The 13,370-nt window shown below is 56.6% G+C and overlaps 2 protein-coding genes across 6 annotated transcripts in view; one reads left to right on the top strand and one right to left on the bottom strand.

Moving 5' to 3' along the window:
• The window catches only part of C2 (complement C2), a 35,754-nt gene extending 35,580 nt beyond the window's left edge, over positions 1–174 (bottom strand). For both annotated transcript variants that reach the window (XM_057493697.1, XM_057493696.1), the window contains exon 1: positions 41–174. The gene's annotated coding sequence lies outside the window, so the exon portion shown is untranslated. The remainder of the gene's footprint in view (positions 1–40) is intronic.
• A 90-nt stretch (positions 175–264) lies between these two features.
• Positions 265–13,279, top strand: EHMT2 (euchromatic histone lysine methyltransferase 2). Of its 4 annotated transcripts, XM_036875484.2 has the most exons (28): positions 265–347; positions 994–1,060; positions 1,152–1,370; positions 1,463–1,716; positions 2,540–2,624; positions 2,717–2,757; positions 2,898–3,053; positions 4,542–4,667; positions 4,776–4,890; positions 5,046–5,147; positions 5,365–5,513; positions 5,602–5,745; positions 5,832–6,067; positions 6,149–6,331; positions 6,430–6,512; positions 6,971–7,077; positions 7,177–7,299; positions 7,388–7,489; positions 8,290–8,394; positions 8,499–8,653; positions 8,738–8,905; positions 9,358–9,502; positions 9,873–9,950; positions 10,322–10,437; positions 10,534–10,620; positions 12,150–12,228; positions 12,335–12,510; positions 12,824–13,279. In XM_036875484.2, the coding sequence occupies exons 1-28, from the start codon at positions 306–308 to the stop codon at positions 13,002–13,004; spliced, it is 3,624 nt and encodes a 1,207-aa protein (XP_036731379.2). In that variant the 5' UTR covers positions 265–305; the 3' UTR covers positions 13,005–13,279. The 4 variants fall into 4 exon arrangements, with proteins under 4 accessions (XP_036731379.2, XP_036731380.2, XP_057349675.1 ...); XM_036875485.2 differs by lacking the exon at positions 5,046–5,147; XM_057493692.1 differs by lacking the exon at positions 265–347 and having other exon boundaries at positions 418–1,060.
• Positions 13,280–13,370: the final 91 nt, after the last annotated feature.

The raw sequence follows: 13,370 nt of genomic DNA on the forward strand, positions 1-13,370 counted from the left end.
CCGGTAGAGAGCTGGGAATCTCACACGCTCCGCTCGTTACGTAAAACCAGGTGGGGATGCAGAGGCCACACCGAGCCCCAGGCGAGCCTCGCCTTTGGTTCCCCGCCGAACTGAGGCCAGGAATGGCAAGAATTCTCCCTTACATCCTCCAGTTTAGGACAGCCACTGCCATCTACGAGGCCGCTCTCGGGGAAAAATGGCCAGAAAGCGTTTAGTGGTTCCTTTAAGGCTCCGCCTATCTCGCCCTCCCCCGCCCACGTGACCCGGGACGGCCGCGCGCCGGCTCAGCCCCCGCGCAAGCGGCGATGGCGGCGGCGGCGGGAGCTGCAGCGGCGGCGGCCGCCGAGGTGCGGAAGGGGAGGGGGAGAGGCGGGTGCATGCCCGCGCGCGCGCCCGGGGGAAGCGCGCGCCCGTGCAATGCTCCGGGGGTGCAACGGGGCCGGGGGGCCCGGGCGGGACTTGCAGCAATCCGGAGGGCCAGCACCGGGGGCGGATGAGGGGACCAGGGGGTGGGAGGTGGGGGGAGTGGGCACGGAGACGCGCATGCAGCCGCCGGCTGCCCCCGAGTGGGCAGCGGGCTCCGGAGCCCCAGGAGCACGCGCAAGGGGCACTAGGGGCCGTCCACCGGGCTGGGGGTCAGCGGGCCCTGGAGGGGTTGGTGCCCGGGGTCCCCGCGGCCTGGGGGACAAAGGGGGAGCAGCGCGTGCAGCCGGGAGGAGGGGGCGGGGCCGGGGCGCTGAGGCCCCGCCCCCGCCCCCTCCTCTCTTCTCGGTCTCTGAGATTCGGGGTCTACCGAGAGGGAGGGGGCTGATGCGGGCCCGGGGGAGGGGTCGAGCGGTCCCACCGGGCAGCCGAGGCCGCGGGAGGGGGGGTCTCCATAGAGCAAGAGGTAGGCCCCGGAGCCTGCTCTCTCTTCCCAGGGCCCAGGCATCCTGGGCCCCCCAACTTACTACTGGGCTGACCAGCCCTCCTATCCCTTGTGTCCCCTTCCAGGGGGAGGCCCCCACTGAGATGGGGGCGCTGGTGCTAGAGAAGGAGCCTCGAGGAGCCGCTGAGAGAGGTGAGTGCAGCAGAAACAGGCCCAGCTGGACCTTCACCTCCACCACAGGATTCCCTGAGCCCTTAAGCCCTCAACTTTTTCTCTTCTACAGTTCATGGCTCTTTAGGAGACACCCCTCGGAGTGAGGAGACCTTGCCCAAGGCCAACCCTGACTCTTTGGAGCCTGCTGGCCCCTCATCCCCAGCCTCTGTTACTGTCACTGTAGGCGATGAGGGGGCTGATACCCCTGTAGGGGCCATACCTCTCGTTGGGGATGAACCTGAGAATCTGGAGGGAGATGGGGACCTCCATGGGGGCCGCCTCCTGCTGGGTGAGAGATTGGGGATTCTGGGGGGTGAGTGGGGTATCCTCTGGCTCTGCCTATTCTCTTATCTTGCCTCTGCCTGCCGCCCTGTTTTCCAGGTCATGCCACAAAATCATTCCCGTCTTCCCCCAGCAAGGGGGGTGCCTGTCCCAGCCGAGCCAAGATGTCAATGACAGGGGCCGGAAAATCACCGCCATCGGTTCACAGTTTGGCAATGAGGCTGCTGAGTATGCCGGGAGCCCAGGGAATGGCAGCAGGAGGCCCTGAACCCCTGCCCACCACAACCAACCTGGAGGGGCAACCCAAGGTCCACCGAGCCAGGAAAACCATGTCCAAACCAGGAAATGGACAGGTGAGGATTAGGGAGAAGACTTGTGCGAGGTTGGGGGGAGCCGGGGGTGTGTGTGGGGGGAGACAGAGATAATAACTGCAAACCCCTTGTGGATTTTTTTTTACAGTTTAGCTTCAGGCCTTTTCTAATGCAGTCGTGACTTCATATACTTATCAAGGGGTTACTATGTTTCAGATTCTGGGCTGGGGCTTAATCTGTGAACGAACAGGTTCCTGTCTTCCTGGAGTTTAGATTCTTGGGGAGAGGGGAGTAGAAGAGACATGTTAAAGGACTAGTAGTTAGTGTCTTTATTATTCTTATGGTAATGACTACATAAAGAACCTTCAAATCACTCTTCCTTTCTACCCCAAAGCAAGCCCCAAGGGAACTTTTCCCTCCCTTCTCTGAAATTGCCCCAGCTCCATTTTTAAAGGTTTTATTGCAAATCCCTGCAGAGGAGATGGGGGAAATGGCAAAGGTCCCAGAACCTAAGGAGTGTTATGACAACGTTTTCAGGGCTCCTGGTATTATTTTGTTCTGGGTATGGTTAGGGTAGCTTTGATCAAGGCTTTTTTTAACCTTTGTTTTTTCATCTGTAAAATGGGGGAAAAGGGGCCTGTTTCTGTGTGTGCATGAAGAGAGAAATGTTAGGTGTGGGAGTGCTTGACACACTTTTTCTTGGGAAACAGCTCTTCTTGTTAGTGCTTTGTTCTGGTTACTGGACCTTCAGATGGAGTTTTTGAGGGTGTAGTTCACCATCCCACCCCCATCTGGGGCTCCGAGCTAATCCAGACAGAACCCTAGATGCTCCCTGACCCTAAGTATGCTCCCTCTCGGCCCCCAGCCCCCAGTCCCTGAGAAGCGGCCCCCTGAAGTGCAGCATTTCCGCATGAGTGATGACGTGCACTCGCTGGGGAAGGTGACCTCAGGTCAGTCCCGCCCTCCACCCACCTACGGCTTGACAAGGCCTGTCCTGAGGGTTTAGAGTAAGAGCCTCACTCCTCTCTTTCTCTCCTTCCAGATGTGGCCAAAAGGAGGAAGCTGAACTCTGGCGGTGGCCTGGTGAGCCTGGGGAGGCAGGGAACAAGGTCCCTCCACCTGGGGGGCTGCTCCCTTCGGCTAGGGCTGCATCCTGTCCACCAGGGAAGTAGGCAGTTGGAGGGGGAGTGCCAGCAGCTTTGACCTTTCTGATCTTTTTTTAGCCTGAGGTGTTGAGTTCTGCCCGGAGGTCAGGAGAGGTGACCCTGGACAAGGGGGACCCCAGGTCCTTGGAGGAGTGGGAGACAGTGGTGGGGGATGACTTCAGTCTCTACTATGACTCCTACTCTGTGGATGAGCGTGTGGATTCTGACAGCAAGGTAAGAAGGAGCTGGCCTGCTCCCAGCCAGCAGGCCCCTGGCCCCTCCAGGGCTCACTCCAGTCTTTTCTGCCCCCTTTTCTCTCTTGTCTTCTGCCCCCTTTTCTCTCTTGTCTTCTGACCACTCACTAGTTCACTGCCTCACACCATCTATAATATATTTCTGGTGTGTGCTCCATGCCATTCCATCCCCTTGCCCTGCAACCACTATCCTGGACTTTGGTTTTAGAATCCAATTTTGTTGTTTATTTGTTGTTTGTTTGCTTGTTTATTCCTTTGCTCCTGGTTTGGTGTTTGCCTATGCAATATAATGCTTAGTCTTGCCTGCATTGCTGTTCATTTAAACTTTTATCATGGAAACTTTCAATACCACACACAATACACACAAAAGAATAGAATACTAAGCCTCATGTAGCCATCACCCAGCTCCAGCAATTTTCAGTACACAACCTATCTTGACTCCCCCAACACACACAGCTAATAGATTATTTTAAAGCATATCTTGGACATCATACCATTTTATCTAGAAATCTTTCCATGTGTATCTCTAAACATAAGGCCTCTTTGTTTTTTAACATCACTACATTACTATTTTCACACTCAAAAAAATGAACAGATGACTCTAATGCCATCACCTTGCTGCTAGTCAATGTTCGTATTTCCTCAACTGTTCATAAAATAGGTTCTTGTCCACTCAGGTGAGCACCACACATTGATTTGATTGACATTTGTCTAGGTCTCTCTTGATGTATAGGTTCCTTCATCTTCTAAAAAGTGTTTTTTCTTGCCATTTTTTAATTGAAGAACCCAGGTCAGTTGTCTTGCAGAAATCCTTACATTTAGGACTTGCCTGGTTTGGTGGGGCAGGGGGGGTTGTCACATTCCTGTCTCCTCAATATTTCTTGTAAACTGATAGATCTAGAAGCATGATCAGCTTCAGGTGCCCTTTTTTTTTTTTTTGCATGAGAAGACTTGGCCTGTGTGTGAGCTTCTTGTTTCATGATATCAGAAGCTATTGAACATTTGGCCTTTTATTAGTGATGTTAAGATTGATCAGTGAATTCAGGTGATATCAACCTATCCTGGTAATAAAGTTGCTTATTAGCTTCTCATCCAGTACTTTGGCAGCCACTAGTAATCTTGCTTATTTATAAAAAGAGTATCATGCTATACGTTTATTTTCTGGAACTAACCTTTTTTTGTTTAGTGTTGTGTTGCCAAGGTTCGCACACATTGTTGTACATAACTGGAGCATTCCTTTTTCATTACTGTGTAATACTCCACACCCACTTCTCTGTAGCCCTTTCCCTCCTTTTCTGCCCACGTCAGGGAGCCACCCTGGGTTGCAGTTGGTGGTGTTTATCCCACCTCACTGAACTCTGGGGCTGGATATGTCCTGCTCTGCCTCTCTCCCTCCCAAGTTCCCCCCATGAGAGAACTGTGGCCTGCAGACTGCTGTTTCCCCAGCACCACTTTGCCTGTCTCCCAGTCTGAGGTTGACGCTCTGGCTGAACAACTGAGTGAGGAAGAGGAGGAAGAGGAGGAAGAAGAAGAGGAAGAGGAGGAAGAGGAAGAAGAAGAGGAAGAGGAGGAATCCGGCAATCAGTCTGACAGAGTAAGGGCCAGAGGCTGGCATTCCCAGAGGAGTAGGGCTGGAGGCGAGAGGTCTTAGTCCTCAGAGGAGGGGTGGGCACCAGGCTCTCTGCCTCTTCCTCCTCCTCAGAGTGGTTCCAGTGGCCGGCGCAAAGCCAAGAAGAAATGGCGGAAGGACAGCCCATGGGTGAAGCCGTCACGGAAACGGCGGAAACGGGAGCCTCCAAGGGCCAAGGAGCCACGAGGTGAGGAGGCTCCTCTGCTTTGGGATCCCTTCCTCCAGCCCCCCCCTCCCATCCCCCAGGGAGCGTGCATGACACACGCTCATATACACCTGCATGTACTCATGTGTCCAGGCACCCATGAGCTCGCACTCTCACTCTCTCTGTCTCTGTGTCAGGAGTGAATGGTGTGGGCTCCTCAGGCCCCAGTGAGTACATGGAGGTCCCTCTGGGGTCCCTGGAGCTGCCCAGCGAGGGGACCCTCTCCCCCAACCATGCTGGTAATTGCCAATTGCCGGGATAGCAAGCTACTAGGGGGAGGCCTCAGAGCCAAACGGAATGGGGAGGAGGGGGAACCCACTGGAGCTGGGGTGTCCATGGCCAGGCTTTGGGATTCTGGAGCAGGAAGAGAAAAACAGGGCGGGGATGAGAGGCCCCGCCAGGGGTCCCCATAGGTGAGGAGCAGGGCCTCCCTCAGCTCTTTTTCCTTTGTCCAAGGGGTGTCCAATGACACGTCTTCTCTGGAGACAGAGCGTGGGTTTGAGGAGTTGCCCCTCTGCAGCTGCCGCATGGAGGCACCCAAGATTGACCGCATCAGTGAGAGAGCGGGGCACAAGTGCATGGCCACGGAGAGTGTGGATGGAGAGGTGGGCCCATGAGCTGGTAGGAGAGGTGCAGGGGGATCAGCCCCACGCCCCAACCTCACCCTCTTCTCAACCATCCTCATTGCCATAGCTGTCCGGCTGCAGCGCTGCAATCCTCAAGCGAGAGACCATGAGGCCATCAAGCCGCGTAGCACTGATGGTGCTCTGTGAGACCCACCGCGCTCGCATGGTCAAACACCACTGCTGCCCGGGCTGTGGCTACTTCTGTACGGCGGTAAGTGACCAGTGGGGCAGACAGGTGGTGTGCCCCTCAGGGGAAGGGGCTCTTGGAGACTGAGCACCCTGTTTCCTGGCTCTCAGGGTACCTTTCTGGAGTGCCACCCCGACTTCCGTGTGGCCCACCGCTTCCACAAGGCCTGTGTGTCCCAGCTGAATGGGATGGTCTTCTGTCCCCACTGTGGGGAGGATGCGTCTGAGGCCCAGGAGGTGACCATTCCCCGCGGGGATGGGACGACCCCACCAGCTGGCACTGCAGCTCCTGTCCCCCCACCCCTGGCCCAGGATGCCCCTGGGAGAGCGGACACTTCCCAGCCCAGGTATTTGCACCCCACTTCCCTACTGTCTGTTCCTTGCCCCGTCCGCATTTCCCCTAGACATGAGCACCTTCTACTCCACAGTGCCCGGATGCGGGGTCATGGGGAGCCCCGGCGCCCACCCTGTGACCCCCTGGCTGACACCATCGACAGCTCGGGGCCCTCCCTGACCCTGCCCAATGGAGGCTGCCTCTCAGCTGTGGGGCTGCCACCTGGGCCAGGCCGCGAGGCCCTGGAGAAGGCCCTGGTTATCCAGGAGTCAGAGAGGTGAGTGGGTGCAGAAATCAGGGCTGGGGCTGCAAGGGCAGATCTTTGGGTGTTGAGGCTGGTGTTCAGATCTGAGGACCTCCCCCCAACCATGGCAGGCGGAAGAAACTCCGTTTCCACCCCCGGCAGTTGTACCTGTCAGTGAAGCAGGGGGAGCTGCAGAAGGTGATCCTGATGCTGTGTGAGTATCCCACGCACTGGTTCAGCAAACCTGGGTTAGCGCCAGTTGTATACCCAGCACTGGGCTCCAGGCCAGGAGTGCAGTAGTGAAGGTCACCGTCCTTGCCCCAAAGTCCTAAGCACAGTGGGGAAGAGAGGCACTGATGACCCATGAACACGGGGACGGTGGTGACAGCGAGCACAGAGGAGTGTGCCCCATTCTGAGTGCTTATACCCATTCACTCCCATAAGCCTTCCCAGCGGAGGCCCAGAGGGTTAGCTACTTTGCCCAGGGCCCGGCAGTCTAGCAGAGCCAGTGCCTGTAACTCCCTATTCTTGGGATAAGTGTCATGGTGGAGGCAAGCACAAAAAATGCACAGGTTGGGGGCCTGAGAAGCCTTCCTAGAGGAGGTACCACCCACCTCCTAGTTCCTTACCACTTGTCCCGCCCTCTCCTGGTGTGGTGGGCTCTCACCGCAGTGGACAACCTGGACCCCAACTTCCAGAGCGACCAGCAGAGCAAGCGTACACCCCTGCACGCGGCCGCCCAGAAGGGCTCCGTGGAGATCTGCCACGTGCTGCTGCAGGTCAGCACAGGCCGGCCCTCTGCCTCACTGACAGGCCCTTGGACCCCCTCCCCTCCCCCGGCCTGCCCAGGTGCTAGCCCTCGTGCCCGCTTCTTGTAGGCTGGAGCCAACATCAATGCGGTGGATAAGCAGCAGCGGACGCCGTTGATGGAGGCCGTGGTGAACAACCACCTGCAAGTGGCACGCTACATGGTGCAGCGTGGCGGCTGCGTCTACAGCAAGGTGCGGTGCCTCCCTGGGCCAGGGCTGGAGGTCAGGGCCTGGGTACGAGGCGCTAGCTGGAAGACTCACCTGCCCACATCTCCCTCAGGAGGAGGATGGCTCCACTTGCCTCCACCACGCAGCCAAGATCGGGAACCTGGAGATGGTGAGCCTGCTGCTCAGCACGGGACAGGTGGACGTCAATGCCCAGGTCAGTGGCTCGGCTGCCTGCCCAGCCTGCCTCAGGGTCCCGGGCTACGAGCCCCCTCTCAGCCTCAGCTGACTTCTCTCCCTTTCCCAGAACCCCACGCTGCTCCATGCTGTCCCGTCTCTTTTTTCCCTCTTCACTTGTATTTTTGTCTTCACTTGTTTCTCTTTCTTCTTTCCCTTTTCCAGTTTTCAGTATAGTGAGTTGCTGTCTTGATCTCTCGAAGTGTCCGATGATGATCTTTATTTTAATTCTTCATATATTGGATGTGTTTTAGTCTATCATTGTTATTCTCATTCCTGAATCTTCCCATCCTTCATCCAAGAGGAGAACTAGGCTCCTGTGTCTCTTAATATGAGCCAGTAGCTCTTAAGGGCATCCTTACCTTTCAGCACATTTCCGCCCCAGAATCAGAATCTACCAATTCTTTAAAAAACTCTAGTTCTTTTCAATGGGACATGTTTTTTAGAGACTACAATCTGTGTACCTAGGAGTGGTGGTTGCTAGTTGGGTCACTGCTTCTAGGACTTTTGAGTGGGCAGACCTAGAAAATACTTTATTTTTTAGAAAGAGAAAAATTATTCCACAGTCTTACCCGATAGACACTTGAAGTCCCATTTTGTAGTTGAGGAAACTGAGACCCAGAGATGTTAAGTGACGTGCCGAGGGCCCCGCAGCATTGAGTGGTGGAGCTGGGACTCACTCCGGCTCTGAACCCAGAGCCTATGCTCTTGACCGTGTGCTGCTTCAGTGACAGAGCTGGCTGCTGGGCCCCACCTTCACTCCTCCCTCCCCAACCACAGGACAGTGGGGGATGGACACCCATCATCTGGGCCGCAGAGCATAAGCATATCGAGGTGATCCGCATGTTGCTGACACGGGGTGCCGATGTCACCCTCACCGACAATGTGCGTGAGAGTTCAGTCTGGATGGGACGGCCCCGCTCAAGGTGGAGGCTGGGTTCAAGGGCTCTACTGCCTGCGCCCATCCCTCCCCCAACCCACCTCCACAGGAGGAAAACATCTGCCTGCACTGGGCCTCCTTCACTGGCAGCGCAGCCATCGCTGAGGTCCTCCTGAATGCTCGCTGCAACCTCCATGCTGTCAACTACCACGGGGACACGCCCCTGCACATCGCTGCCCGGGAGAGCTACCATGACTGTGTGCTGTGAGCCCCCCACCTGTCCCACCACGATACCCTGCCAACACCTCTTGTAGCCCCAGACCCCACAGGCTTCCTGTCCCTTCCCAGGTTGTTCCTGTCACGCGGAGCAAACCCTGAGCTGCGGAACAAGGAAGGGGACACAGCATGGGACCTGACTCCTGAACGCTCTGATGTGTGGTTTGCGCTCCAGCTCAACCGGAAGCTTCGACTCGGGGTGGGAAACAGGGCCATCCGCACTGAGAAGATCATCTGTCGGTGAGCCCTGGGCCCTCTGCAACCAGAACTACCTCCCCTCCCCTCCCCAGGTGCCACTGAGTTCCAGAACCACCTGCAGCCACGTTCCCACTCCCCACCCCCGGCCCTGGGCCAGGGCGGCCAGATGAGCAAATAATAGAGGACATCAAGTTAAATTAAAAATTCAGATGCAGAGACAAGGCATACTTTTTTAGACTAAGTGTGTCTCATGCAGTATTTGGGACATACCCATACTAAAAAATCATTTATTTATCTGAAATCCAAATTTCACTGGGTGTTCTGCAGTTCATCTGGCAGCCTTACTCCCCACACTCCAGTGAACCTCCAGAACCAGCCCCTTCTCTCCTGCAGCCCTCTCCCGATGCCCCAGGAACTTCCCCAGCCTTCTCTTGCACCTAGAGGAGCCCTCTTACCCCATGCCCTAGCCCCCCACTCCCATTTCCGTCTGCCAGGGATGTGGCTCGAGGCTATGAGAATGTGCCCATTCCCTGTGTCAATGGCGTGGACGGGGAGCCTTGCCCTGAGGATTACAAGTACATCTCGGAGAACTGTGAGACGTCCACCATGAACATTGACCGCAACATCACCCACCTGCAGGTGAACGGGAGGGCCTGGGCTTTCCCAAAGGACACCCAGAGCTGCTGAGTACAGTTGGACAAGTTGTGGGCCCACACGGACACCTGGACAAAGGGGTAGAGGCTGAAAGGGAGCTCTGGTGTGGGCTTGCATCCACCTATGGAAGAGGCCCTTTTGCTAGGACGCATGAAGATAACACAGGGGCTCGTGGTAGCCCTGGGAACACCCCATCAGCAACATCTTGATTCCCCTTCACCCTGGGACCATTACTACTCATGATCCTAAAACACAGACCCTAGAGAAAGGGTAGCAGCTGGGGGCAGAAAGCACTGGGAGCCAAGGGGCCAAGGCCGCTCCTGGGGTTGAGCTGACAGCCTGCCTTCTGCCCCAGCACTGCACGTGTGTGGATGACTGCTCCAGCTCCAATTGCCTGTGCGGCCAGCTTAGCATTCGCTGCTGGTATGACAAGGTACGTGCCCTTGCCCTGGCTGGATGCTTGTCCACGGCTTTAGAGAAGCTGGCCTCCAACTGACACCCTGCGACCTTGTCCCTCACCTCCTCCCTGTGGGGGAAGTGGCACAGAGGGCAGGGCAAGCCCTGGGATTCCTGGGTCACCGCCAGAATAGAGATGGGCCTGTGCCCAGGTACATGCAAATCCAGGGGGCTGGTTGTGTGTTTGCTCTGCTCCGATCTCAGAGCATGTGTGGCCACCCTTAGCCCATCCTCCCTGACTTTGGCATGGAGTCAGCAGTGGATTTTTCTGGGGAATCTCTGGGAGTCTTGGGCAGCTGAGGTGAACATCACACAGAAACCACTTGTCCTCCCCTGGCTTAACCCCAGGATGGGCGGCTGCTCCAGGAATTTAACAAGATCGAGCCTCCACTGATTTTTGAGTGTAACCAGGCATGCTCCTGTTGGAGAAACTGCAAGAACCGGGTCGTACAGAGTGGCATCAAGTGAGGCCCCGCCCCTACCCCACCTCACTCCCATCTCCCCTTCCATAGGGCTTTCCAGGCCCCCTCACCCAACATCACCCTTTCTCCCACCCCCAGGGTGCGACTGCAGCTCTACCGAACAGCCAAGATGGGCTGGGGGGTCCGCGCCCTGCAGACCATCCCCCAGGGGACCTTCATCTGCGAGTGAGTGGGGGTGGGGGTCCCCTGGGGATTGGGGGACAAGCACCCAGCACCCCCTCTGCCCTTCTCCCTGGTGGTCATAATTCTCACTGCCGCCATCTTCTGCCAGCCTGCTCTGACCTCCATCCCCATGGCCAGGGACCGCGCCTGCCCCCCTCAGCCCAGGCCCACACCACAGATCTGTCCACGCCGCTCTCACCTCTCCTCCCCTCCTCTTCCCCATGGGTATATATCTGAGCCTCACACACCTCCTTCTGCCTTTCTGAACTGGAAAAAGTGCCAGGTTTGGAGACAGACCTGGACTTGACCACCCCCACCCCCACCACTGCAACCGCTGGGCATCCTTGGCCAAGTTACTTAACCTCTGAGCCTCATTTTTCTTGTCTGCCAAACAGGAGGTAATGGTGCTGCCTTTCTATCCACGTCTTCAGGGGCCTCATCCCTCTCCATCAGCGCTTTCTCTTCCAGCATCTGTAGCTTCCCCAGGCCCTGGGTCCTACTCCACGGCCATCACACTTAATCCAGGTCTCCTTTAAAAAAAAAAATGCAGCCCATATGCCTGTTTAAGGGCTCATCCATTTTCTTTCCATCATGTCATCTCTCAATGTTGCTCAAACAAATGTCCCTGTCCTCCTCGGCCTCCTGGGCCTCAGTTTCACCACCATTCACTCACGGCTCACCATGCCAACATCTGCCTTTGCCCTCCCCCCTCTGTTGATACTGCCTCATGACAATACCCCCACCCAGCCTCGAGTGTCTCAGTCATTGTTCTCTTGGCATCTGCCACCCCCTTGCTCTGGCTCCATCATGCCAACCTCACCTCCAACACACCCATCCTTCCTCTGCCAGCTCCTCTGCCTCTGCTTTCCAAATGTAGGTGGCTCCATCCCTTTCTGCCACCCTGACTCCTCACCTGTCCTTGCACCTGGAGTCACCACCTGCTGGTGATTCCTAGTCCACAAATCTCCAAGCATCTAAACCTGAACTATTTCCCACTCAAGCCAACTGCCCAAAGATACTGACCCCCTTACCCACAGAGGCTTGGCATCTTCATGCCCGCTGAGTGGCTCAGCATGGCTTGGGCCCTTCCCTTTGACTTTCCCACTGCTGCTCCTCTGGCTCATCCCTGGCCCACACCTGCTGGACTTTGCCCACATCTGCCAGTCCTGCCTGTTGTCCAGCTGTCCAAGGGGTACCCCAACTGGCAGGAGTGTGCCCTGTGTTCCCTCACATGCCTGTGTCCCCATGTTCCTCTTCGTGATCCTTCCTCCAGAGAGAGCCACCCATTTCCCCTGCCAGGTGATGTGCTGTCTCTGGGGCAAAGGGGCTGTCAGACCTCCCTGCCCTGGACCCACTGTGCTTTGCCTACCCACCCCAGGCCAGACGTGCTGATCTGTGAGATTGAAACATACTGTCTGGGTCAGCTGACCAAGAGTGGAGGAGGATTCATGGGGCTGGGAGGGGAGAGGGGCCTGGAGCCAGCTCCTGACAACCCCTATTCACCTTCAGAACCACCACTTCTTGCCCAACAGGTATGTCGGAGAACTGATCTCCGATGCCGAGGCTGATGTGAGAGAGGATGATTCTTATCTCTTTGACTTAGACAACAAGGTGGGCAGGAAATCCCACTGTCCCTACTCCCAGTCAGCAGGTTGAAACCTGGGGAGGGGGCCTGGCAAGCTGGGAGGTGGTAGATGTGAAGACCCTCCCCCCTCAGGATGGAGAGGTGTACTGCATTGATGCCCGTTACTATGGCAACATCAGCCGCTTCATCAACCACCTGTGTGACCCCAACATCATCCCTGTCCGGGTCTTCATGCTGCACCAGGACCTGCGGTTCCCACGCATTGCCTTCTTCAGTTCCAGAGACATCCGGACTGGGGAGGAGCTGGGGTGAGGCAGGGACAAGGCCGGCGATGGTGGGAGGTGTGGGAAGTGCGGAGGGCTGAGACCAGGCACCCATTAGAGTAGAGCTGCTCAGACATCAGTTTGAACAGGCCTGAGCCTGAGCCACGCAGATTTTGAGTGTAGTTTGGGAACAGGGTCCCCAGGTCTACATTTCTAACAAACTTCCAGACAGTTCTGGTACTGAAAGTTCATAAACTATATGAGGACTTGGAGCCTGTCAGAAGATGGGTGTGGCTGCTCTGGGGTGGACCTGGCGGCTGGGTCTGGGTCCTATAAGCCTCTTGTGCTCCTCTAACAGGTTTGACTACGGTGACCGCTTCTGGGACATCAAAAGCAAGTATTTCACATGCCAGTGTGGCTCTGAGAAGTGCAAGCACTCAGCTGAGGCCATTGCCCTGGAGCAGAGCCGCCTGGCCCGCCTGGATCCCCACCCTGAGTTGCTGCCTGAGCTCAGCTCCCTGCCCCCTGTCAACCCCTGAGAGTGGACCACGCATTCCCTCCCTGCCCCTGGATGGCCACCGGCTCAGCAGTCACCTCTGCCACTGGCTGCTCGCGGCCCATGCCTGGGAGGGCCGCCATCCTCTCTGCCCTGCCTCTTCACACATTCCTGGGCAGAGACCCCAGCCAGGCCCTGGAGGTCTGACAGTCCTGCACTCCTAGAGCTGGTTCCTCCCTGGGAGGGTGACTTCCGGGCTGGCTACCCACCTGTTCCCCATCCTTAGCTAAAGTTTGATGAATTGAAATCGGGACTCTTTGCAAACTGTTTTCCTTTGTTCTCAGTAAATGCTGGGTTTGGTAATAAACAGTCTGGGTGATTGCTGGGGAAGGAGTGGTCAGGGAGGAAG

This window comes from Manis pentadactyla, chromosome 16 (assembly GCF_030020395.1).
Source record: "Manis pentadactyla isolate mManPen7 chromosome 16, mManPen7.hap1, whole genome shotgun sequence".
Lineage (NCBI taxonomy): Eukaryota > Metazoa > Chordata > Mammalia > Pholidota > Manidae > Manis > Manis pentadactyla.

Coding starts and splice junctions, on each gene's coding strand:
- EHMT2 (XM_057493692.1), top strand. CDS start 418: ATGCTCCGGGGGTGCAACGGGGCCGGGGGGCCCGGGCGGGACTTGCAG. Junction 4,891..5,045: donor AAGGGCCAAGGAGCCACGAG/GTGAGGAGGCTC, acceptor TCTCTGTGTCAG/GAGTGAATGGTGTGGGCTCC. Junction 8,395..8,498: donor ATGTCACCCTCACCGACAAT/GTGCGTGAGAGT, acceptor CCACCTCCACAG/GAGGAAAACATCTGCCTGCA.